Genomic DNA, 24,983 nt, shown 5'->3' with positions numbered 1-24,983 from the left:
TAGCGTGTGATGCACTGGACTTACAGGAGCAGCTGGCAGAGTTAGCTTGTTTAATACATTTAACTTTCCTACCTTCAGAGTTTCATCATTTTATCTAATTGCTAGCTAACACTGGTGCTTAGACACGGGCAGTGAAATTGAGGATTAGTTTTGCAGAGGTACATTTAGACATAACTATAGAGTTTATTATTTAATTTAAAGTCTTTTGTGAGTCTTTTTTAAAAATAAGCAGCCTTTGTTCTCTCACTCTGGAGTTTTTACCTGGCTAGCTAATTGAAGGTGTGTTACTTCAAATGTTTCACTACTGCTTTATTGAACACCGACTACATTTCATTCACAGTCATGAACAGGAGGAAAGGAGATATTTGCTTGAAACTTGAAATGGAATTAGAGATGAAAATGCAGCCTGTGTTTTATGATGGTGTCTTTGGTTCTGGTTCAGCATTGTGGGGGTCTGTGTTTGAGCGGTCATCATGGTCTGCTGTTGTGTGTGAGGGTCTGACTTGCTGATTTGATTTATCATCCTCCACAGACTGCAGACGTTACGTTAGAAAAGGATATTGTAAATATAGTAAGACTTTAGTTCACTGAAGCACACGCCTGTGCTGTACTGGGTTTTTCTAACATGTGGATCAGAGTGAAGTGAAATATGAATTAAACAAAATATTAACAACAAAATCCAAAGTTACAAAATAAAGAAAAGTCGAATAATGTTTTATTTTTTTTTTATGTTTAAATGATGATAAACAGATGATCTACTTGATGAAGATCATCAGTGTCACCCAGAAGGTTTAATGAGATGGGAGAGTTACTAGAGGGAATGACTCACTACAGTTTAGGAGTGAAAAGCTCAGATGAGTCTCGCATTCAGAAGCTCGGTGGTACAGGATTTGTCTGAGGAGCTGTGGGTGGTGTTGGACTAGAATATATTTATTTTTTTGTCAGAATGTTGTGAAACCAAAATCTTTTCTGCATGTCTAAATATTTGTCCCTGTGTTACTAATTCAGCATCTTGTACAGATACCTCAAAACACCTCAGTGTTGTTGTTTAGTAATTTTGACTTTTGAAAATATGCTGCATGATAATTTGTTGTCACTGGGAACCTCAGTGTTGTATGTTGATTAAATATATGTATATGTGCGTGTGTGTGTGTAACGTCACAGAACATGAAACTGGTGCTGTAACGTGAGAGATAAGAAAACGTTTCTGTGTGTTTTCATGCATGCCGGCAGCATTATTGTGGTGTACAGAACATCATCAGGACTTGTTGAAGTAATAAATACATAAAGTTGTACACACGTCTCTCTGTCTGCTTAGCAACATGAAACATGGTGTGTCGGTTGCTTCCCCCTCAAGATGTCACATACCCAGAGCTCTCCGTCCAGTTAGTTGATTCTTTGTTTCATAGATCTCTCACCTGTCGAGTGGCTTCCTGCGACATGATATTGCATAATGGCTGCTTTGATGTCGAGTGTGGACACTTGAAGTGTTGAGAGGTTGACAGAAGTCCAGCTCACGAGGTCGCGACAAGGCCGGTATTCTGCTTCATGAAGATGTGAAGTACAACAGAGATCCCTGACTTCAGGGCTCATACGCAGCAGGAGCGTCCTTTATAAAAATGTCCCTAGATTTGTACTTGAACTCTTATCTTAAGATAATTTCTGACGGTGTACCTAAATTCAATTCATAAAAGAAAAAGGGCATAAAAAAACCTTGTTAACAAAGGTTCTGAGAATTCCATTTGAAACCCACCTCTGATCTATAAATCTCAAATTAAGTTAATCGATGGCACCTGCCTTCAAATCAGTGAATTCCCATTAAATAATGCTGGCACAAGAGAAGATTTAGTTAGGAACAGCCATGGACCAAAGAGAAAAGCAAACTTTTTAGAAGATGCGTGATACATGACTAAATAGTGGGTTGACAAACAAAGCCAAAATTCCTTGAATACCCCTAAATAACCAGCAGTAAGATCTCACGTCAAGTCTAGACTGCATAGAGATAAGATCAATTTTCACGTCAAAGTTAGATGCGGCTTACTAAAGATCAAAACCGATCATGAGTCTGTTTTATGAATGAGGCACCAGGTGTGTTGCACTTGTTGTTGGGTGTCTATAGATGTAGTTTCTTGGTTAAAAAAAATCTGAATTCATTGAAGATTAAATCTAGAAAAATTAATGGACACCTCTGTGCTTCAGTTTGGTCTAATGAGCTAAATTAATATAAAGAATTTGTTACTCCAAGTGTCATGACAATTAGCATCTGATGTACTCATAAATCAGTGTGTTTACAGCACGTATTATTCCATCTGTGCAGATTTGGGTTAGATTGACGTGGACGCTGAAGTAACAGTATTTCTACGGTGGAGCTCATGACACCGACATCCTTTTTTTATTTTAGTTTCTTCAGCTCTTTTATGGTAAGCCTGATAACATGTGTTAAATGGCAGAGAAACTCTTAGATGAATGACTTAAAGCTGCACTAATCAATATATTAACAATAGATTATTTGTCTGTAATGTAAGACGAGTTTCTCGTAGTGATGAACCCACAAAGAATTATCACCCAACTCTGCAGTTCCCTTCAGCTCTAGGCAGTGTTTTAACATCTTTCAGCCCCCAACTTTACTGAGACCAAGTCGAGACCAAGTCTAAGGGAGTCCTCAATGTCTGAGACCGAGTACAAATGCGGTCGAGTCCGAGACGAGACCAATACCAGTCTCGAGTACTACAGCACTAGCGGTCACTGCCACAGACACTTTAGGTTGATTTTTTTTCTGACTACATGTTGCAGTTGCCGGCACTTCTGGCTCTGCAGTGCATGAACAGTGAAAAGATGTTTCATAGCCCATGGAATATACTACATAACCACGGTTTTCAGTATCAATCTCTCATTTATTTTACAGTTGAGCTTGATGTGATTTCATCATTATATTCAGCATAAAAGGCATACTAAAGTTATAAAAGCTCAAAGCATCTAGGTCCACCTTTACTTGGGGTTTTCTGGCATCAGAAAAATGTTTCCAAGACCAAGAATGAACATTTAATCTCAAACAAAACCTTTAGAGCAAGCAACACAAACGGAAATATTTTTCATTAAGTAAAACAACCTTGGAACAAGGAACAGTTTTGAGGTCGAGGATCGATGGTTGACAGCTTTGAATGAGAATGTGTCTTCACCTTGGTGATTGTAACCGCCATCTTTACCTTTCCTAACAATTGCCTTTTGGTCGCTGACGTTTGTTGAATAGAGAGAGAATCTCTGCTTGCTTGGTAGAGAAATGTGGCATCCATGAGAAGTGACGTTATTTTCATCTCAACATATATTAATGACCCCTTTTCATATGTGAGAATCTTTTTAGATGCAGGCTGTTTGTTTTGCCTACAATGCAAAAGTGGGACAAATCTTTAACTTATTTCTTCTAATAGAACTACTCACTCAGGAAACCAACAGACTTGAAGTTATCTTAATTTGTAATACCTCTCTTCTTTAAACTGAGCGTTTCCATTTCTTTATCTTGTGCTTCGATTACACACAAAGGCTGTGCTCCCAGCCTCGTTGTTATTGTTGTAACTTACTGAATTACCGTTTAGTTTAATCAGACAACAATAGACGGTATAATTCTTGACTCATTTCCGTGTTATTTTCTTCTCTTTTACAGATGTAATTACAGTGATTGTGAGTTGGGCTCTGAGCGTTGTCAAAATAATGTGAAGCTACACATTTGTAGCAGTTTGTTAACGATACCAGATAAATATAGACACAACATAGCTTCCTCTGAATTGGTTGAACCAATAGTATCCGGGTGCGTTCACACCTAGCCTGATTACCTGGTTCGTGGTTAGGCTATCTATCTGCAGTCTGTGGCTACACCACACGCCAACTTGACTACAAGTCCTATCCAGGTCGTCGCTGTGCCAAACTGTGACTGTTTTGAGGGCGTGTCCTGTTGTGCTGTGGCCCCGCAGATAGACCTACTTGTATGCATCAGGCGAGCAATTAGGTCCATTTCATGACGCGCTCCCTCTGTACCAATAAGGGCCCCCAAAATCTTACACCTGATCCTTTAAGTAATAGTACAAAAGCACTAGTATCAAAATATACCTAAAGAACATAAAGAGGTGGTATTATGTTCATTTTCAGGTTCATAATCTTATTTAGAGGTTGTACCAGAACAGGTTAAACTTTCAATTTATTATATATACATATTTTTTGTCATACTGCACGTTGCTGCAGCTCCTCTTTTCACCCTGTGTTGAAGGCTTTGGGCTGGACCTGTTACATGCACAAAAGAGAGATATAACTCAATAAAGGAGAGGGGAAAAGTCAAAAAGCATAATACAACCTCTTTAAAGTAAAAGTACTCATTATGCAGAATGGCCCATTTCAGAATAATATATATTATTAGATTATAATTATTGATGCATTCATGTGTTCATCACTTTAGTGTTGCAGCTGGTAAACATGGAGCTTATTTTAATAACTTAATATACTGCTGTGTAGTTTTGTCTATAAAAACACGTCATGAAAAATTTGTGATTGTAATTTTTTCTCTTAATAATCTAAATCTGCAAATTAACTTATAAATGCAGTGGAACATTGTACTTATGTACAGTATTTGATAAATCTTCTAACATTTCGCCTCTTTTAAAAATAGTAGTCATTTGATCAATTGTAAATATCAAGATATTGATTAAATCAGCTTTGACACTGAGCGCATGTGCTCCGATCTTTTCTAATGTCGTTACGTGAATGAAAACCAAACACAATCTGGACCATCGCGCTCAGTATCAACCTCTACTGCTGTTAAACAAATATACACTTCCTATTTTGAACATTGAGCTCAATTCGATTAAACCACGGAAAAAGATGAGGATGCTCCCAGTCATAATGATGCAGCCTTTTCTGACGTCTGTTCTTTCGTTTGTGTGGTGACAAACATTTAACTAGATATCCAAACTGAATAACCGAAGAAACTCTATGTTCAGCTCTGTCTGTTATTTTTTTATGTCCGTAAACTAATCTAATTATCTGTGCCGTCAACAAAACAAATCACGACCCGGACTAATTCAGTTCCCTTTATTTGTTTGAGATGCTAAGCTGGAACGGGTAAATTACATAAATACATCATGTTCATGTCTTTGTACAAAACATTCAACAGATACGGGGACAGTAGTGCGAGGAGAGGCTGAGTGTCTCTGTTGTTAAAGGAGCTCGTGTTGTGTTCGGGCGCAGGTGTGTCGGGAGAGCGTGAGGAACATCAGTTGAGGTTAATCAAAGTGCAGCTCAGGCGGACGTGTCAAACAGCCTCTCAATCATCTCCTCCACCTCCTCCGGTCGATACTTGTGATACTTCTCGGGGTTCTTTGTGAAAGAGATGTTGGCACATCTGGATGAAAAGAGAAAAATGGTCAGTATGAAGGTTTCTGATTGGCCTGCAGGTGTAGTGTTACATACAGTAATTTAAGTAGGTCACGTGCCGATGTGAGCATTTATACTCACTCGCATTTTATATGCGTTTGTTCTACTGTGTTAAGCTGCTTTTTCTTCTTCGTTGGTGTAGCTACTACAAACAATGGTGACTGAAACTGAGCGGGTCATGTTGGAGCCGATTTGTGCGAAATTACTAAAATGCAGAAACGAGAAAATGCATCAGAGGAGATGCCGTGTACGACGTTTAAACCGGTTGATGCAGAAGGACGAGCCGGAAAAGCATAGGAAATGTGATGCTACCAAGCCGACCAATCACACTTGTTGTGGTTATAATTCAATGCAGAAGTATAAATTGGCCTTAAGTAGTAACAACTCGGAAAAAATTGGGAGTTTCTGACCTTAAAAAGAACTACAGAAGTGTCGTTACATCTAGATAAAATATTTCACTCCTGTGGTTCGGTTCTTTTGGACTGAACCAACGAACAAAGAGCTGCAAACAAGAAGTCAAACTGGCTGACAGCAGGTCTTTTATTTATTATTCTTATGAACTGATGAGCATTATTAGTATTATTACTGTAAAGTGGCCGCATGTTATAAATAATAAGGCGTCTTGTACAGAAATTATTCCTATGTGACACACTTTTCAATTACCTGCCAAAGTACACAGTTGATTGATCAGGGAAATGGTTACCAATTTATACAGATCGATCATAAGAGAAGAGAATAACGCCTTTACACTTAACGTACTGGATGGATTATTATATCGAAGGTAATTACATCTCCCAGCGATACTTTTGACAGATGAATTAGTTGACATAAGTCAAACCCTCTGGATATGTTTTTCCATCTGCGTCCCTCTCACCTCTGCAGAAAGGCCCTGTAAACATCAGACACCACCTTCTTCTGAGACTGACGGATGAAGTCTCGCTGCTCTTTGTCTGGGATGGCCCAACCCTTCTGGATCTTACACAACTCCTCCAAGCCGTCATTAAAACCCTGAGAGGCACAGAGAGGAGAAGAGGTCAGATCTGACAAGTTTGTTCTTTCGTTTCTGTTTGGATTTTTTTAAAGGGTTTTGTATGTTGAAAGATATCTGATCATGTGGTGCCAAAGTGATCCTGACCTCACCTTGAATTTGTCTTTAATCACTTGTCGCTCTTTGTCTTTCAGCTGGAGGAAGGTGAGACTTTAGTTAAAAAACATATTCTAAGCACAGACACATTCATGACATGAACTATCCAGGCCTTAGCGTGGAACTGAAACACTTTCTGAGTTTTATACAGTATGTTTAAGACCTTAAGATAGGGTGGACAATAAAACCATAACAATAATTATCACAATATAATTCTTTTCAATAACAATATAACAAATATTCAATCAATATTTGACTTTATTCACTTGAATTATACACAAATTAGGACTTATTTTGTGGGGGAAAAGGGACCAAAAAAAAGCTTTTACTTTATTTGACTCGTACATATTTGTTGACAAAGATTTTATCATAATTATGTTTTAACTCTGTTGTTTAGCATCTAGTGTTGACCATAATTTAGAGTTTAAACCACAATTAACCATCAGGTTTCTTCCAAATCAGCCTTTAAACTCAAAAGAAATAACGATTTGATACTTATCGTGATAATTATCGATATTGAAAGACATGAAAATCTTTATCGTGATAATATTTTTGGCCATATCGTCCAGCCCCACCTTAAGATAACTTATATTACTGGTCAAGTCCATGTTTTTAGTTTCGTAAAGGTGAAAGAACGAAAAAAAAACAAAAAAAAAACTGATTCATCATCTATTTTTTTGTCAATATAGCTGAAATCAACCGTGTCAGTTTAAACATTTGAATCAATAACTTGTGTGTACTAGGGGTGTAACGGCACACAAAAATCCAGGTTTGGTTTATTTTCGGTATAGTACATTTTAGCAAAATTGACGCGTTATACCCCTAGTGAGAAATGTTGACCCGCTGCTTTCGTCTTATCGACTTGTCCGTTGTTGTATTTCACAAGGAAACCGAAGTGTTCCCAAACAGAAGACCTTAACGTGTAGCGCTGTAATTTACGTTTGTTCCACACACAAAACAAGCCTAATATTTAACGTTAAAGACTGCATGTTCAGCACACCCTGTACCAAAACGGTCTGGTACGAATACCTGTACCGTTATATCCCTAGTGTGTACACATCGAGCATGTTGAACTAGGTGTTAAAGGCTAATTTCAGTTTTTTTAAACCACGGCCCTGTTTTCACAAAAAGACTAGTAGGTACAGATGGTCTGGGAACATCTCGCCTCTTACAAGATTCCAGAGCAAGAATCATCCTGTAGCGAGACTTCAGTTTCCTGTTAAAACAAAGGGTGTCACAGCAGGAGTCCCTCGTAGGGATCCTTCCCACAGTGTTTCCTCTAAGTTTTTTTTTTCTCTAGTTGTAATTTTGACAGGCCTTGAAGGAATATGTTGCAGCTGCGAAGCCATCTACTGCACGGACTCCAAAATGTACTAGACATTTCAAGAGCAGATTTAAAAATACCAGAAATATCTGAAGTGCTGTTTTTACCATCACAAGATAATACAATTCTGACCTTGGTGCCAGGTTGGAAGACGGGCATGTTCCTGTCTGTCAGGTGCTCTGTGACTTTCACCCAGCTACAACAGAAATATACCAGGTCACAATGAGATAACATTATGTGAAGGACATAAAGGATGTTTGAGTTCATTTATAACATGCCTACCTGCTCTTGTACATATAGATCTGCTGCTCTATCAGCTCTCTGTATGAAGTCTCAGCCTTCTTCTGAGTCACAGTCACCAGCTGGATCAACTCAGACCTGAAGATATTCACAGGTGAGACTCAAGAGGCCGTACAATACATTTAAATCAGGGCTAGGCAACGGTAAACATTTTAATCACAATTAATCGCACGTTTATGCGCAAATTGAACAATGAATTTAGCTATATACACAAGAGTGCAATAACATGTGGTTTTGCAAACACTTTAAACAAATAAGGTGCTTTTTACCAGCAGTATTCCCTTTACACAGTAGCAATAAAATATTTCTTCTAAATCTCAACTTTCTTCTAACTCACTGCCAGGGCGTTACCCTTTATTTAGCTTGTTGAAACAAGTTAGAGTCCAGAGCCACGATCAGAACATCATAACATAATTGTTTTCTGAACAGGTATCAGCAGAAACGGTCTGTGTTCAGCAGCAAGTGTCCCTGTGAGAGTGAGGTGAAGCGCTCGCCTCACGCACACGCCCGCCCGCCGCCGAAGTTGAATTGTCTTGAACTTTTTGTACGCGACGCGCAGCACAAATCATTGGAAGAGAGCCTGATCCTCGCTGTTTGTGAGTTTCCAGAATCTGTTGCTGTTCACTAAATCGGACATCAACAGGAGGGAATTCACACGGCAGAGCGTCCCCGCAAAACTAGACGAAGGCCTATCAGGTAAAGTTATGTATAGTTTGAACTGAAGTTAAATAGGCTACATCTGTGTAGCACACAGAAGCCGTTACCATGGTTATTATCCATAAAGTGCCTGCCGTTTAACTCACAGAGTGCTTGTTTCCCTTTCTGGTCAGTGTGCAACTCTCCACTTCGCTGTGGCGTTTGATCGCTTGTCTTGCTTTTGTTTATCTACGCCTCCCTCCACTGCTTGTTTGGGTAGTTGACTTGCAGGCTGATCAACATCCCACCCCTCCTGTGACCCAGGGTTTGACTGGATGTGTATTCAAAGCCAGAAAGCAACAGATTTCAGATCAAAATAATAAGTGTTAATGTGCCCACTCCTAATTTAAATATTTATACATTGGCAGAATCACTCAAAAGGACTATCAGTGTTTATTATGCATTTTAATGCATTTTTTTTTACCTTCCATGCAGCCATTGGTTTCCATTCCAATCAATAATTTAAAAAAAAGGGCTTGAGGAGTTTAATTCATCACAGTAAACAGGTCCCCATTAATTTCTATCAGCACATGAGCTGAATCGTAACGCAACACTAATGTAACTTTGACAAACATGAGTTAGTTTCAAAAGTCTCACAATGAATGGAAACCACTGAAACAACAAAACTCTGAAAGACGAGATGCTCCAGCCTATTAAGTTAGTCAGTTTTTTTTTGTTTTTGTTTTTTTTTATTAATGGGATGTCAAAATGTTGGAACATAAACTGGGTATTTTTTGACATCACGTGATCACCACCCCTCCGTTTTCCTTTTCCCTCTCACATTGTGTCTTATTTTGCTCTAACATTAGTAAATAATTGTTGCGTTAGCTCAGTCTGTGGGTCTGGTTCGAGTCTAGCATGGACCACTGGCGAAGGTGCCCCTGAGAAAGGCCCTGAACCCCTAACTACCCCTTTCCCACTGCCCTAATTAGGATGGGAGAACTAATCTTGCAGGCGTTGTACTGTGTATAACTGTATGTGACAATAAAAGCTGATTCTTCAATTTTAGTACTTTCTACTTATTTGTCTCAGCTGAGTATTTGTTTATCTTTATAATAGATTCCAATTAGGAAATTGCTCAATAAGCTGGAACCAGTTAGTGTGTTTACTTGATTGATGGCTCAAACTATTAACCTAATATCAAAATTGTTGCTGATTTATTTTCTGTTGACCGTTGATCAACTAATCAATTAACAAATCAATCAAAAAAAAGGTCCTTAAAAGACATTTCTGAAAAAGTCCGGTTACTGTAAAATAAATTAGCACATTCAAAACTAGTTCTTTGTCTCAATTTTGCATTTCTTTTCTTTATAATGGAACCAATAAATCTTTATTGGTTGCAAAAAAAAATAGTGATTATAGTTATCTAAGAAAAGAAAAGGATGCTCACTTCTCCAGCGACTTGAGGATGTAGTTGTAGTTGTTGTGCAGGAAAATGGCACTCAGAGCTGAATCCTCGTACACTTTGGATTTGCTGAGCAGGTTGAGCTGCAGGTTCCCCAACACCTTACCTGAGAGGGAAAAGTCATCCATCATTTTCGAAACCAAAAACTGGACATTTTACTGTAAAGAAGCGGTGGTTTCTTCTATACTTACATATGTAAGTACTGAGGAGCCTTTTGTTGAACTCTGAGGTGTAGCTGCTCGCTGACGAACTCGTCTCTGGAGAAAATACAGGAGGTGTTAGCAAGAACAGCATCTATTTTAAATTTACTCAATAACCCACAGTTATGACTTTTACTTTTAATCTTATAACAATTCTTTCATTTTCTCTTTAGATAATGACTCAAGCTCCTCATGACAATAAGTATTCATTAGAATAAGAGCACATCGTAGTAAGAGTCCTCCTGAATCATTTAGCTGCAGTTATCAAGAATCAGCATGAAAGAATTGAACTCATCAGCAGTGGTGGAAAGTACCTTTACTCAAGTACTGCACTTGAGCACAAGTTTGAGGTACATGTACTTTACTTACGTTTCTATGTTGTGCTACTTTACACTTCTACTCCAATTCAGAGGAAACTGCACTGAACAAAATTATAAACACAACACGTTTGTTTTTGCCCTCGTTCATTCTTTTATTGTGGCCAGCCTAAGGCAAACCTGTGCTGTCTGATCAGCCTTTTATTGTGGCCAGCCTAAGGCAAACCTGTGCTGTCTGATCAGCATCTTGATATGCCACACCTGTGAGGTGGATGGATGATCTCGGCAAAGGAGAAGTGCTCACTAACACATATTTTGACGTTTATAATTTTGTTCAGTGTAAGTACTACACTACATTTATCAGACAGCTTTAATTACTTTTCAGATCAAGATTTTATAAAACAAATGTTGCACTGTTATTGACGTAACAATATACAGTTGTTGAAAATACTGCCTAGACTGTAATGAATCAGGAATAAAAACACAATAATAAATACAACACTTTGAATGGAGGCATTTGGATAATGAATACTTTAACTTTTGATTCTTTAAGTACAATTTGCTACTAATACATGTCTTTTTATTTAAGTAAGATTTTGAATGCAGGACTTTACTTGTAACAGTATTTCTACATTGTGTTACTGCTACTTTCTCTTTATTAAGTACTTTTTCCACCGCTGCTCGTCAGGGGCCTACACACACGTCTTTTGCTTACCTCGGGGGTCTAAAGGTATATTGTAAGTGTCCCCCAGTACTAAAAGGGCCAAGGCAAGGCAAAAGAGAAGAGAAAGAGAAAGAGGCACAAGTGCAAAAAGGTTAGAAAAGATCTGTCAGTGCAGAGTTAGCCAAATAAGCAAACAGTCATCAGCCAGGCAGCAAGAGGGTGGAGAGTTTGGAAGAGTTGGTTAATGAAAAGGAGGGAAAGCAAAGCTGCGATCAACAGGGGACGGGAGGGAGCCACAGACCTCAGATTACAACCAGATGAGAGGCATTAGATTACAATTCATGACAAATCCAATTTAACTTTCACAAGTGAATAAATCTTATTATTACTACATATTACTGGGACTGACGCACAGCCCCCGAATCTGAACACATGCTGGAGACAAAAAGGTGCGTCGCAGAGAGGCTCCCTCTGAAAGAAGAGAAAAGCAATTTGAAGCTGCAGAGAGGGTGAAGGTGAAAACACATCAGAGGAAGTCACAGATACTGAATGAGTGAGGGGAGAAACTAGGAAACCTGTGACGGCGTTGGATTGGTGCCATTCAGACACACAGCTTGTGAGGAAGGGTCCATGTGATCGTTTCTCTCATGGTGCACAAACACAGTGCAGTCTAAGTGCTTGGACAGTGACACGTTTTCCTGTTGAAGCTCTGTACTTCAGCACGTTGGATATGAAATGACACCATGAATATGAGCTTAAAGCAGTATTAAATTATTTATTTTTGTACACACAACATTGACATGTTTTATCATCACTGACCTTGTGCATTTTAGCAACAAACAAACTGCTCCAGCTTCATTATTTTGTCTTTTACCAGAAGTGGGAATGCCTGGACCTCCTCTGCTTGTGATCACTCTCTCTGCCTACATTTGATTAAGTACTTACAGAGCAGAAAGAACATGAGAGACTTTCTTCTTCCACAGTCTGGCAAACATCAACCACTCGTACATAGTGGCACTAATTACATCAGTTCTCCTGCACAGCTCTGAGATCTGAGGTCATTTTCACTGTTAACAGTCATGGTGACTGATATGATTCTGTGTTGTTTTATTATTAGGTGTTTATAACAATGAGATCATACAGAAGTTGTCCAAGTGTGGACGATCAAAACATAAGGTCAATAGTTGATATGGCGTTTGGAGTCATGTTTGTGTCACCTGATTAATGTAAGTCTATTATTCTCTCTCTTTTAGCTCTGCTTTTGGTCTCCACCAACTCCTGAGGGAAAAGTCTGGCTCTTTAGCTGCTAAATGCTCCACTATGTTCCCCAGGTAGTCTAACTGTGGGTTTTATCAGAGCTTTTTTACAGAAAACAGCTGCCTGCTGCAGCTGGAAATAACACTGCTGAGAGCGCCGAGACTGAAGTTTTCAGTATGTCAAATACATAGATTTCTCTGGTTTTGATTATTAGAAATTGACATAAAACAGTTGCCTTATAAAGCCTACGTACTTATGCAGCACATCATCCTGAAGCAGATGGAATCAAATATGGCCATGATGCCACTCAGAGGATGATGAACATTGCTTAACACAAGACGCAGAGGGGATCACACAAAGCCACTTGAGCGCCACAAAAATACAACTGGTAGCAGAGATGGCGGCAGAAGCATCAACACACGCAAATCCTAAAGCTTGAGAGAGAAGAGAACCGAAGAAGAGGAAGAGGTCCATCTGCAATGGCATTGTCTATCAGCCCAACACTAGTTGCAGCCCTACATTCTACTTAAATTTTAGTTTCTTTCTAAGAAATAGGAAAATGTGGGACCTGTGAAATAAAGTGCTACTAAATGTTCCTCTGGTTAGCACTAAAAACCTTCTTGGTTGCTTTAATTGTGCACAAAAAGGTACAGGTAGATTCATTTTGTCACAATACAGCAGGTTATAGAGTGAAATTGGGTTTGTGACTCCCTTCTGCTACGTAGCAGACAAAATACATTAATACAAAAGCAATTCTAAAACTGGTAAAGAGAAGTAAACTACATTCAGTGGAGCATTTCTGAGGATGATGTGGTTGAGAACACGTTTAAATTAATGCTGATAAGTCTTTAAGCACTTTAACCTTATAGTTTCATTTCCATCTCAACATGTTGGAGGACAGAGCCAGAAAACTAAAACCACATCACAGTCCAAATACTCTCTGACAGAATAATGTTATGTGCAGGTGAACAAAAGACCTACACACTAATGTAACTTAGTTTAGATCACACGCATCTGGCAAGGACCCCTGCTGACATTAGCACTAAAGGACACAGCATGTCTAGCAGGGCAGCAGGAGGTCTAAGATGGCGAGCGCTAACTGGGCGTGTTAGTGTGGCTGTACCTTGTGAGGCCAGCATGGCTCCAGCTGTCTCGTGGAAGTCCAGCAGCTGCTGCAGGAACAGGATGGCCTGCAGGAGAGAGAGGGCACGGTAAGCATCACGTCAGCTCATTCATTAAACAGACACGCTCCGCTTGGCGCTGTCAGCCGGTCCCATGGAGACCACCTGGATGCCCGGAGATGGACAAACAGCAAAGTCCTTGTGGAAAGGTGTTGAGTTTGAAGTGCAGAGTGAGCAAATAAATCCAGCACAGAAAATAAGTCAGCGTTAGCTTACGTTGCTGGTCAGTTCGTGGACTGTTCCATCCTTGGGCATGTTGTACTCCTTATCGGGATCATTCTGTGGTTAGACAAGAGAGACTTCAGCACATAACTACTGAATGAATGATCCGTGATTTGGTGATTACAGGGTGAGCGTCTTGCCTTGATACTGTCTGCAAACTCCTCCAGAGCTTTGGCTCCTATAGTTTCCATCGAGGTGATGAGTGTAGGCAGCTTGTTCTTGGTGCTTGCTGCTGTTCCCTGGACACAAAGTTAAATAAATGTAACTGAGAAAGTTAAATGAAAGAGTATTTGTATTTCTCTTACTGCTACAGAAGGTAATGCTGTGCCAAATAATGAGTCTGAACTGAGACCTGCAGCGTGGAGTCAAACTCAGACTTGTTCATTTTCAGGTGTCTGAGGATGGGGAAGATGGTGAGGACGGCTGAGTAGTCATGGCGCATTATGGCTCTGCGAGCTGCAGACACGATGTTGTCTCCCTCCAGCATCAGGTTGTCCAGCGCCTCCTGTGGACACATGAGGTAACAGGAAGCAGATTAAATCTAATGAAACAGATGTGACACATGAGTGCAGGGGAAGCTTAAGAGGCATATTTATTCTCTAACATCCTCCTTCTGTTTCATGAAACAAGTTTGGACAGATGATGACAACCATTTAACACTCAGAGTGAGTGACATGAAACTGGCTGTCAGCTCACTCTGGTCCATTTCAGTTACCATAAAGGCTTGAATACTTGTGCACTCCAAATTTAGGTGCGGCTAGCTTAATCACCAACAGAAACACTCAAAGCGGTTCAGACCTTTTGTTGCCTTTTCTAAGTCAGCCACAGATGGAGTGAATGTGCTAGGAGACAATTCAGCAGAACAGCGTCTGCAAACGGCGATTATTGCTTCTTTCTTGGACACTTTTAAAATGCTTCCACACTGCCGACATGTCAACCTAATTGTTTGGTAAAATGTATTCGGTCTTTGGACTTATTAGGGCAAACACTGAAAGTGCTTTTTTTTTTTTGCAATTTTTGGCCGATTAATATCGTGATCCGAACATTCGGTGCATCCCTGCAGTAAATGTTGCTGTTTTTTTCCTACAGTAGCTTATAATGCTAATAAACTATTTACATTCTTGGTGTCAGTGACGTGTTTTGATTTGGGTAAAACGTAAATAAAAGTTACTTTGAGTTTGTTGGTTTGTTGTCTTTATTACTGTTTGTTATGACGCCAGAGTTGCATAAATGGAAGTATTTTTTTTTTTGTCCAGTGTATTTTTTCAAATATTTCACTAGAAGAAATAATAGTATATATTTCATTTTATTTTAACACAGATCTGGGACGTATCATTGGAATATTTATGAGTTTAAATTATAATGAAGCTACAATCCCTCTATGTTCTTTTAGATTGTAATTTTTTAGGTTTTGTGCAAGAATCTGCGCAACATGGAAGTCAAAATAATTACATTTAACAACCCCCCTGAGGCTGATATCTAAATGAAAATCCTTTTAAATCCTTCCAAGCGGATCAATGTTGGATCAGTGTTAAATATTTTGCCACCCTCACATGACAGAGACGATCGGCCTACGCCTTATATTCAAATCAATTTCTCTGTTAGACCTGAATGAGGGAGTCAAAGGTCTTCTTCTGGTGGTGCTCAGGGATGATTTCTGCCAGGAGGGCGTACTCGCTCTGGGCCAGCTTGACGAAGGCACTGATACAGTGGATGTAAGAGTCAATCTCGATGTCCAGAACATCATCCTTTCCTGAGAGGCACACGGGGAAAGATCCAGTCAGCCAGCAAAACAAAAAGATTTTCATATGCAAAACAGTTACTGAGTGTGTGGATATATTCAGATGAAGGTGTTTATGCTGCAGGCTGTGACTGTTCTTGTTTGGTAAAAGAATAAATCAGACGTGATAAAGCTGCAGTAGGTGAGACTTTTAACAGCCTGTTCTGTTGGTAATGTTCCTTTTCTTTCCCACATGTTCCCGTCACTCACCTGCAGCGGCCCCGTGCTTCTCGGGCAGGGCGTCAGAGTGGTGTTTGACCCGCAAGTCATGTTCGTAACCTGGTGGGTGAGGTGGGGCAGCAAGGACACAGGCCTAGTCAAACCACCGGGGTCGTGACTAGGCCAGTTGGGGTGGGGGGGCAAACCTAAACCTGGAACATCTGCACCACCACCAGGCACCCAGCAGGAGGGAGGAAGCAGGGGACACCCACTAGAGTCAAGTGGGGTTTGTTTTGTGTGTGTGACTCACATCTAAGTTAGTGAGTGTGTGTTTCTACATGAGAGCAACCAGCTTTAAGAAAAACGTCACAACAGCTTTTGATTCATCGCAGCTCTTAAAAGTTAATGCCATCCTTTCACACTTTGACACTGTTAAATATTTTATATTTTGGGGTACTGACTTTCCTGCAACCTGCCTTGTCAAGTTCTTCTTTCCTACGTTTCCCAGAATCCCTTTCAGGAACCCCCTACAGCATATTCCTAAACTTAAATTTAAAGGCGCCCTGTTACATTCAGGGCTTCTCAACAAAACACACTGTGAGAATCCTCGATGTCACAAACATGATGAATTTATTTCCTTCTTCAGAAAACATTTTCAAAATAAATAATTCTGAATGATCATTTTTGCTGGCAGTCTTCTTCTTTCTTGCCTCGGCAGGCACGCTGCTATATTTCTTGGCACAAAAACTGCACGGGGTACCGTTCATTTTGGGTTCTACATGACTTGAGCAGTCAATTGGTGGATTATTTAATCGACAGAAAAGAAATCAACAGTTTAGACAATGACTGCATTTACATGCAAGCAATAACCCGGTCACGAACGGCCATGTAAACACCGGCAAAAACCCGAATATGCTCATATCCCGGATTTTAAAAACCAGGATATTATACCTGGGGTACCCCTTTTCTAACCCGAATTTTTGGTCATGTAAACGCGTATCGGCATATCCCCATAGTGATTTGTGTTCTGCGCATGTTCTATTCGCAAGGAATCTTGGTCTTTTGAGTAGAGGAACTTCTTGTATGCGCCAAACCCGCGTGCAGTATACGGAAGTAAACGAGGTAAACATGGCGAGACGCAGCACAGCACCGTACTTCTGGAGCGAGGAGGAAACCAATTTTTTAATTCATGTTGTCAAAAACAACTATTCATTATCCGTCCGCCTGCTGTTGTTGTCGTCTTTGGATACATACAGGAAGAAGAATCGGAAATGACGCATATTGCGTCTTAAGGTTGTCCGTACGTCCAGACGTTAACCGTGCGTCGCCGTTTACATCGGGGTAGTGCCAATTGATTACAAATTCCATGTATACAGGAGTAACTCTCTCTGCTCACGAATGTAAACGGGTTATCCCGAATGTTTCAGAAACCCGAATAGTGACCTTAACCCGAACATAACCCGAATATTGACAGCATGTAAACGTAGTCAATGATACTGAATGAAACTTTTTCTGGTTCCAGCTTCTTAAATGTTCTCTTTTTTTATTCATTTATAACTTGAATATCTTTGGGTTTGGAGATTTTGGTTAAGCGAAACGAGCCATTTGAAGACGTCACTTTGGACCTGTGTTGTCCATTTTTTCACCATGTTTGAAATTTTATAGACTGAACGATTAATCAAACAGAATCGTGACATCAGCTGATAATGAAAACTGTATCGTGTACAATATAAAAATGAATACTTCTGAAGTATTTACATGTAGCTGTAGATCAAAAACTTAACTACTAGCTAGATAAAAGCTCATTATCATAAACTCCTTTAATAAAACACAATACATCTTGTGGGTGCACTGCATTATGGGTCTTTTGGAATACCTGCCTCTTTTTTTATTAATAAACTCGCTGTATGTATAATGCTGCTGATTATTTCTCCTCGAAGCGACAATAAATTAAAGTGATGAATTTCTTTAAAAGAATTTAAAAAATAAAATAAAAAGGCTGTTGATTCTGGGGAATCCAATCCAATACTGATGTTCACCATTAATGTTAAAGATTATAAAGTATTTTCTCCATTGCAGTTCAGTGACATTCTGCTGGAAATATGTAATAAGCAATGTTACATTAAATTAAATTTTTTAACAATGACAAGTGTTTTAGGATGAATGCATTTGCTTTTTAATCTCTTACATATACGTTTGCCCTCATGTAAGATAAATCCAGCTGTGTTTAGCTGCCTTATTTCATGATTTATTAGATGTAATTCAAACATTACTTAACATCTGCACCATCTTAAAGCTGTTGTGACTGTAGAGAGGAGGTTTATGTTGCTCTGAATGAGAACAGTCAAGCACAACATAACACCTGTACACTGTCAGCAAGGAGGGAGAAAAGACACCGAAGACAAGACCGAGGTGCGTTACCTTCCAAAGGAGTGAGGTTAGAGCCCCCCTTTTTCCCATCCAGCCCATGCTGTGAGTACTGTTTCAGAAGGTTCTGAGCCTTGCGAATGGTCCCTGGTCCCATAAACACAGAGACAGAGTCCAGAGGAGGGGGGGGGGCAGCGAGGTCCAGACAGCCAAGAAACAGAAGAAGGAAGAAGAAGAAGGGAGAGCTAGGAAGTGAGTGATGAAACACAGACACCACCACCGAGACAGGCAGCAGAGGTTTGTGTGTGGAGGAGGAGGAGGAGGGGGAGGGACCACAGCCTAGCACCACCGCTACAGAACAGGTGACCAGGTGAGAGACAGAGCAACTACAGCTACGTCATGAAAACACACCAGGGTACGTGTGCTGAGACACACAGTACCCAGGGGTCATGTAAGAGCAGAATAAACAGGTTAGGTCAGTGTAGACACATAACAGCCATCACAATGAATACAAACAAACAGTCATATCCAGCATTAATATCACTAATATTACATATTTTGTTACATGGTTTAGACAGGCATGATCTACTGTACATTAATATTATATATTAAAACACATTATCGTAGTTTGGTTAGTGAGTTAGTAATCATGTAGCACACTTAAAGCTGCATTCATTGATTTTTACCACTTGGGGGCAGAAGAACTCGGCGACAAGCTGAAAAACACGAGCTTTTTATCGCTGTTGTAACGGCTTTAGCAAACTAGAGCCCGAACGGTATGGGAATGTCAAGACCGATACAGATTTTGACAGTTGATATGTGTAGTTATGAGACCTCATCAAGATACTGTGTAATTATGCAATTTAAAAATACATTTATTGGCTGTTATAAACACCAATACTGATTTATCTGCAATTAGCTAATATCCGCCAATAATATCGGCACGCCAATTTATCGGTCGGGCTCTGTAGCCAACATTTGCTTATTTACACATGCAGCAAACACAAAGCAACAAACCCAATAGTTCTCTTTAAGCTCTGGTTTGGTCTCTACCAGCCACATTTTCTGTGGCCTCGGCTCCCCTGTACCGTGATGCGGCAATGTCTTTCCTACGCAAACCTTAGAGGAGAAACCTAAACATTATTTTTTACCGGTTACCCAGCAGCGCGTTGCATCTTCAAAAAAGGTACTTTCTGAGATCCAGATGTTTACCGTCAACATTTAAATTAGGGCTGAGCAAAAATATCTAATTGGTATTATTTTATCTGATATTGTGATATTAGAGGGAATCATAATTTTTACATCATCATTCTCATTGAAAAACATATTCAAATGATTATGCTGCGATTTCTTTCTTTGCATCGCGACAATATTTCATTTAAATTGGTATTTTGACACACATTCTGCCTTGAGCAAATATTGCATCTCCTGCGGTTTGATATTGCGATTTCGTTAAAATTTTTATTAATTGTTCAGCCCTAATATAAATCCAACATTCCCACCCACTGTGCCAGCAGGCCCCGGCAGTGGGCAGCACAGTCTGTATAAATACCGTTTAAATGTTGGTTTTGTCCCAGGCTAACATTTACTCATTCTAGGCAAGCAGAAGACAGCTGTAACACCAACTAAACAGGCTGCTGCTGAGACCCAACCAGACATTAAATGTTCGGTAAAAACCAAATTCTGGAGCTGAAAGAGGCTAAAAAGCCTTGAATTCCTGGGTTAATCACTGCAAACTCTTTTACATTACAAGTAGTAATCTGATCCACTGTTAATACATAATAATGTATTAATTAGTGGAGCTTGAACCCAGATTACAAAAATCTTCTTTTAAAGCAGGTCCATCTGTCCTCACTCTTTACTGCCACAAAACCTCTCAAGTGTTCTAATTTTCTCATTTTTTCAACACAAGCAAAAACAAGACCAAGCTGTGAGTGCATGTTGATGAAGTTACTGCAAGCAGCGCCGTCAACGAAAGAATATATAACATTTTAAAAAGCCTGTTTCAGAATTTAAACAGATTTGTGCCAGAGGAACCAGAACATCAGTTGTTTCGTGCTGGTAAAGTGTGTGTTTTACAAAATACTAATATAAAAGACCCACACAGCTATTTATCTCTACATCTCTACTGAAAACAACCGACTACATCTCTCCACAGAACAAATAAACGTCTGCCGTCTTTAATGGTCCTACTTCTCACTGCTTCAGCAAACTCATGCCGTCACTTATTTGCCGTTAAATGTGACATCCGACGGACAGAAGCAAGCACGAGGCACACACTAAAGGTTTCCGTTTACCTGGGATGTAGACTGTCATCACAACACAGGGATTATAAAAGAGGAAAGGATGAAGGATTAGTTAGAGCTGACTGTAAATCACAGGGCAACACAGTGTGTGTGTGTGTGTGTGAGTAGGACAATTAGAGCGACACTAGAAACTGAATGGCTGGATGGAAATCTAAATCACACAGTGTTAATGTACTGAAGATGGGGATTTCTGTGTGCTTCTGTAATTTAATATAAATGTTATGCTGAATCATGCTTCTTTGTTAGAGGAATCTATAAAAGGGGGCTTGCTTATATTGGAGTGTGATTACAGACTGAAGTGGAGCGATAAGCCACGTCTGCTGCTGACCTGGTCTCTTGGGAGCCTTTTTGGTGGGCGTGTCCTTGCGTTTGGTTTGGACGGCGGGCGAGTAGAGGATCCCAGAGGAGGCGCTGTTCTTGCGGAAGTGATCCTTCAGGCCTTTGATGGAGCGATCCAGCTGGCTGGACCGGATCTGGAAGTAGACGTTCATGAAATCTGCAGGGGAGAGAGGAGGAGAGTTAGCACAACAGCGCTGGTTCAAAGATAAGGCGGGTTTTATTCTATGCCCCAAACCTACTGGTTTCTACTAAAGACCTTTAAACACAGCTCACAAAAATATAGTTTATTTTTAAACAGTTTAAAAGTAATTTCCCAAGACGGCTGGTCACTGTAGTTTTTAAATTTCTGTGTGGAGTTTGCATGTTTTCCCCGTTTTTGTGTGGGTTTCCTCTGTGTGGTGGATTCCTCCCCCACCATCAAAACCATGCGTGACCACCACCAGCTTTGAGGAGGCGTTGGACCCCGGGGGCCGCACAGTAGCTATCCACTGCTTGAAATGGGTTAAATTCTTGCATTGTAGCTACTTACAATGGGTTAAATGCAGAGAAAAGAGAATTTCACTAGACGCTGGACTGTGTATGATTGTGTATTTGACAATAAACTTGATTTGATTTGCTGGGGACTATTTTCAGCGGCGGATGAATCTGCATGTGGCGCTCTAGTGAGTATTTGGGGCAGCAGGACGGTGTATGTGGGACTGAGTCTTAATAAACTACAGTGTTTGTGTTCATGGTGATGAAAGAACACGTCACAGTGCAGCAGTGAGGCTCACTGATGTGTTTTTAATAGTTTTTAGACACCAACGGAGCTCTGTGGCTCCGAGAAAGAAGAGATATCGGGCTGTGATATAAACACAGCCCTTATCAGTGGATACTCTCATTGTTGGTTTTGGTATTTTAAGGGGACTTGTCGACAATATAGAATATTGCCTGGGGTGGAAATCATCAAGAGAGCTGTCTGTGAAGGTTCTCAGTCTTCCAGGTCATAGTTATCCAACGAAGGTTAAAGTCAAGAGCAACTGGACTTGGTTGAAGATACTGGAAGACGTTTCGTCCCTCATCCAAAGGACTTCTTCAGTTCTGACTGACTGGTAGGGAAACTCAGCTATTTAACCTCAGTGGGGTCGTTTGCCAGGATCGTGGATACCGCTGGTTCGTTAGTGTTCCTGGCTGGCGTAACGACACTCGTTATGGTGGTTAGGACTACCCGTGGCCAAGACTGAACGACCATCGTTGGCGTCTTCATCTGAGGCCAATAGGTTACGTTTGTTGAGTTTCCTGGGAAGTGATGAAAGGACAGCATTGTAAGTGGGGGATAAGTGGTGGCGTAGACCCCCTCCTCTGTTCAATGACGGCTTCTCAACCCTGGTGTAGATGGCTTCCTTGAAACCTCTTTCAAACCACCCATCTTCTCCGTCTCAAGCGAGTGTCCTCTGTCCTTCAGATGTAAGTAGACTGCAGAGTCTTGACCTGAGGAGTTGGCCCTTCTGTGTTGAGCCATGCGTTTGTGTAGTGGTTGTTTAGTCTCCCCAATATAGAGGTCTGCATTGGACCGCATACACTAGATTGCTTTTCTTGTGTTTGGGTGTGCGGTCTTTGGGGTGTTCCAGCATCTGTCTTAGTGTGTTCTTGAATTTAAGAAACACAGGGATGTTGTGTTTGTTGAAAATCCTCCTGAGTTTCTCTGATACTCCAGACACGTATGGAATCACAATGTTGTTGCGTTTGACCTTCTTCTCCTCCTCCTCCTCTGTAGTGTTGGTCTTCTTCCTGGATCTTGTGGCTGTTTTCACAAAGGTCCATTTAGGGTATCCACAGGCTGTAAGTGCCCCCTTCAGGTGGTTCTGTTCCTTCTCTCTGGTTTGGGCGCTTGTTGGTATGTTGTCCACTCTCATGACCCCTAGCTTATGCTGCAGTGGGTGGTGGGAATTGAAGAGTAGGTACTGGTCTGTGTGTGTGGGTTTTCTTTAAACACCAATTTGCAGGCTCCTGTCCTCTTCAGTGTGTACAGCGCCGTCCAAGAAGGCCAAACAATCGAGAGCGGTGATCGTTCAGTCTTGGCCTCGGGTAATCCTAACGACCATAACGACTGTCGTTACCACAGCCAGGAACACTAATGAACCAGCAGTACCAACGATCATGGCAAACAACCCCACTGAGGTTAAATAGCTTAGTTTCCCTACCAATCAGTCAGAAATTTAGAAGTCCTTTGGATGAGGGCCGAAATATTTAAAGTGATGAGGCCACATGCAGCAGAATTTTTTGTTAATCATTACTTTACACTTACTCTATATTCTACTCGTTTTATATTCTGATATGTTATTTGATGATGTGCATTTTTATGCAGCATCTTCTGAGACTCACAGACTCTTCTGAGAGATTTATTTCATGTTGCACCATGATGCAAAATGTAATGAATCAGACGCTGATTACATCTTGCCAAAGGTTTATAAACACGATCTACCCACGATCATTAATGTCTAACTGACAGAGATGATCAGAAGCTGGCGTTGCTATAAAACACACGACTCACTCGGGAACATGAAACTCATCTCCACCTCATGTCAACTGAGAGCTACAGATATTGGTATGATGAATCCTAATAACTTGGATGATCCTGGCTTTCAACTCGACACGTCAAACACTAAATGAGTGTTCCTGTCTCCCTGCCAAGACACTGCAGATGAAAAGTAGCTAGTAGCTAAACGTGGTCCAAAGCATCTCTTCTCTGATGTGATGAAACTGAAATTACTCTCCTCAGTATACACTTGTTAACACACTTCTTTTATACAGTTTAAGCACTAAACATGCTTCATGCTACAAGTTAGCAACAAATCCAATGCATGCTCCCACACTTCTGCTACGAAAATGTGACTTTCAGCCTGTGACTGTGTTGCTGTTAACATTCACATGTTCATAAGTGTGTCCATAAACAACCAGAGGAGCTGCTGTGTTTAGCCAGATCCCCTCCAAGTGAAGCAGACACTACCCTCCCTGCCCACAATAGGAAACCCACAGTCCTGTGTAATTGCTTTGTTCAGACCAACCGCGAATGTTCGTCTTGCGACGCTTTCCTCGCATGAGTACATTCCAAAAGTGTTCACACACACAACGCAAGAAGGCGATTTTAACACGATAAGGTGAATAAACACAACTCGTCATTACTACAGCTGTATGAACCCAAAGTAAACATTTTGCTGTGATATTAAATAGCAATAAACGGATCAAACTGATGCCAAATTAACTACAACATGCTGCAGATTTGTTAAACATATGAATTCATGCTTTGTCAGGTCTGCCAGCAAGACAACAACTTCTAAAATGTTTGTTTTCTGAATGGAGTTTGGATCGATCAGGGCTGTGCTATGCTAACTTGGTCACAGTAAAGTACAATGATAGCCTGAATAAAGTTACAGGTGCTGGTCATATAATTACAATATCTCTTCCTCCAGACTCTGGGACCTTGATTTCCAAAGGAAATGCAAAATTTACTTTCATCAGAGAACATAACTTTGGACCACTCAGCAGCAGTCCAGTCCTTTTTGTCTTTAGCCCAGGCGAGACGCTTCTGACGCTGTGTCTTGTTCAAGAGTGGCTTGACACAAGGAATGCGACAGCTGAAACCCATGTCTTGCATACGTCTGTGCGTGGTGGTTCTTGAAGCACTGACTCCAGCTGCAGTCCACTCTTTGTGAATCTCCCCCACATTTTTGAATGGGTTTTGTTTCACAATCCTCTCCAGGGTGCGGTTATCCCTATTGCTTGTACACTTTTTTCTACCACATCTTTTCCTTCCCTTCGCCTCTCTATTAATGTGTTTGGACACAGAGCTCTGTGAACAGCCAGCCTCTTTAGCAATGACCTTTTGTGTCTTGCCCTCCTTGTGCAAGGTGTCAATGGT

At 40.5% G+C, this 24,983-nt stretch overlaps 2 protein-coding genes across 10 annotated transcripts in view; both read right to left on the bottom strand.

Moving 5' to 3' along the window:
* The window catches only part of LOC123982851 (zinc finger protein 502-like), a 441,737-nt gene that overhangs the window by 399,382 nt on the left and 17,372 nt on the right, over nucleotides 1–24,983 (bottom strand). The window lies entirely within an intron of this gene.
* The window catches only part of exoc7 (exocyst complex component 7), a 24,951-nt gene continuing 5,032 nt past the window's right edge, over nucleotides 5,065–24,983 (bottom strand). Inside the window, exons 6-21 of one of the 8 annotated variants that reach the window (XM_046068764.1) lie at nucleotides 21,072–21,239; nucleotides 20,735–20,746; nucleotides 18,492–18,584; nucleotides 16,122–16,190; nucleotides 15,739–15,884; nucleotides 14,484–14,636; nucleotides 14,272–14,370; nucleotides 14,126–14,188; nucleotides 13,852–13,918; nucleotides 10,482–10,547; nucleotides 10,276–10,396; nucleotides 8,172–8,267; nucleotides 8,022–8,085; nucleotides 6,562–6,603; nucleotides 6,296–6,429; nucleotides 5,065–5,389 (exon numbers count right to left, since the gene is read on the bottom strand). In XM_046068764.1, coding sequence (XP_045924720.1) covers nucleotides 5,287–5,389; nucleotides 6,296–6,429; nucleotides 6,562–6,603; nucleotides 8,022–8,085; nucleotides 8,172–8,267; nucleotides 10,276–10,396; nucleotides 10,482–10,547; nucleotides 13,852–13,918; nucleotides 14,126–14,188; nucleotides 14,272–14,370; nucleotides 14,484–14,636; nucleotides 15,739–15,884; nucleotides 16,122–16,190; nucleotides 18,492–18,584; nucleotides 20,735–20,746; nucleotides 21,072–21,239 — 1,496 coding nt within the window. In that variant the 3' untranslated portion in view covers nucleotides 5,065–5,286. Of the gene's footprint in view, nucleotides 5,390–6,295; nucleotides 6,430–6,561; nucleotides 6,604–8,021; nucleotides 8,086–8,171; nucleotides 8,268–10,275; nucleotides 10,397–10,478; nucleotides 10,548–12,046; nucleotides 12,186–12,290; nucleotides 12,412–13,851; nucleotides 13,919–14,125; nucleotides 14,189–14,271; nucleotides 14,371–14,483; nucleotides 14,637–15,738; nucleotides 15,885–16,121; nucleotides 16,191–18,491; nucleotides 18,585–20,734; nucleotides 20,747–21,071; nucleotides 21,240–24,983 lie in introns of those variants that run through there. The other 7 variants (XM_046068759.1, XM_046068763.1, XM_046068760.1 and 4 more) reach the window with 7 other exon arrangements.

This window comes from Micropterus dolomieu, linkage group LG14, assembly GCF_021292245.1.
Source record: "Micropterus dolomieu isolate WLL.071019.BEF.003 ecotype Adirondacks linkage group LG14, ASM2129224v1, whole genome shotgun sequence".
NCBI lineage: Eukaryota > Metazoa > Chordata > Actinopteri > Centrarchiformes > Centrarchidae > Micropterus > Micropterus dolomieu.
The sequence above is the reverse complement of the archived record's forward strand: the minus strand, read 5'-3'. Positions and strand labels throughout refer to the sequence as shown.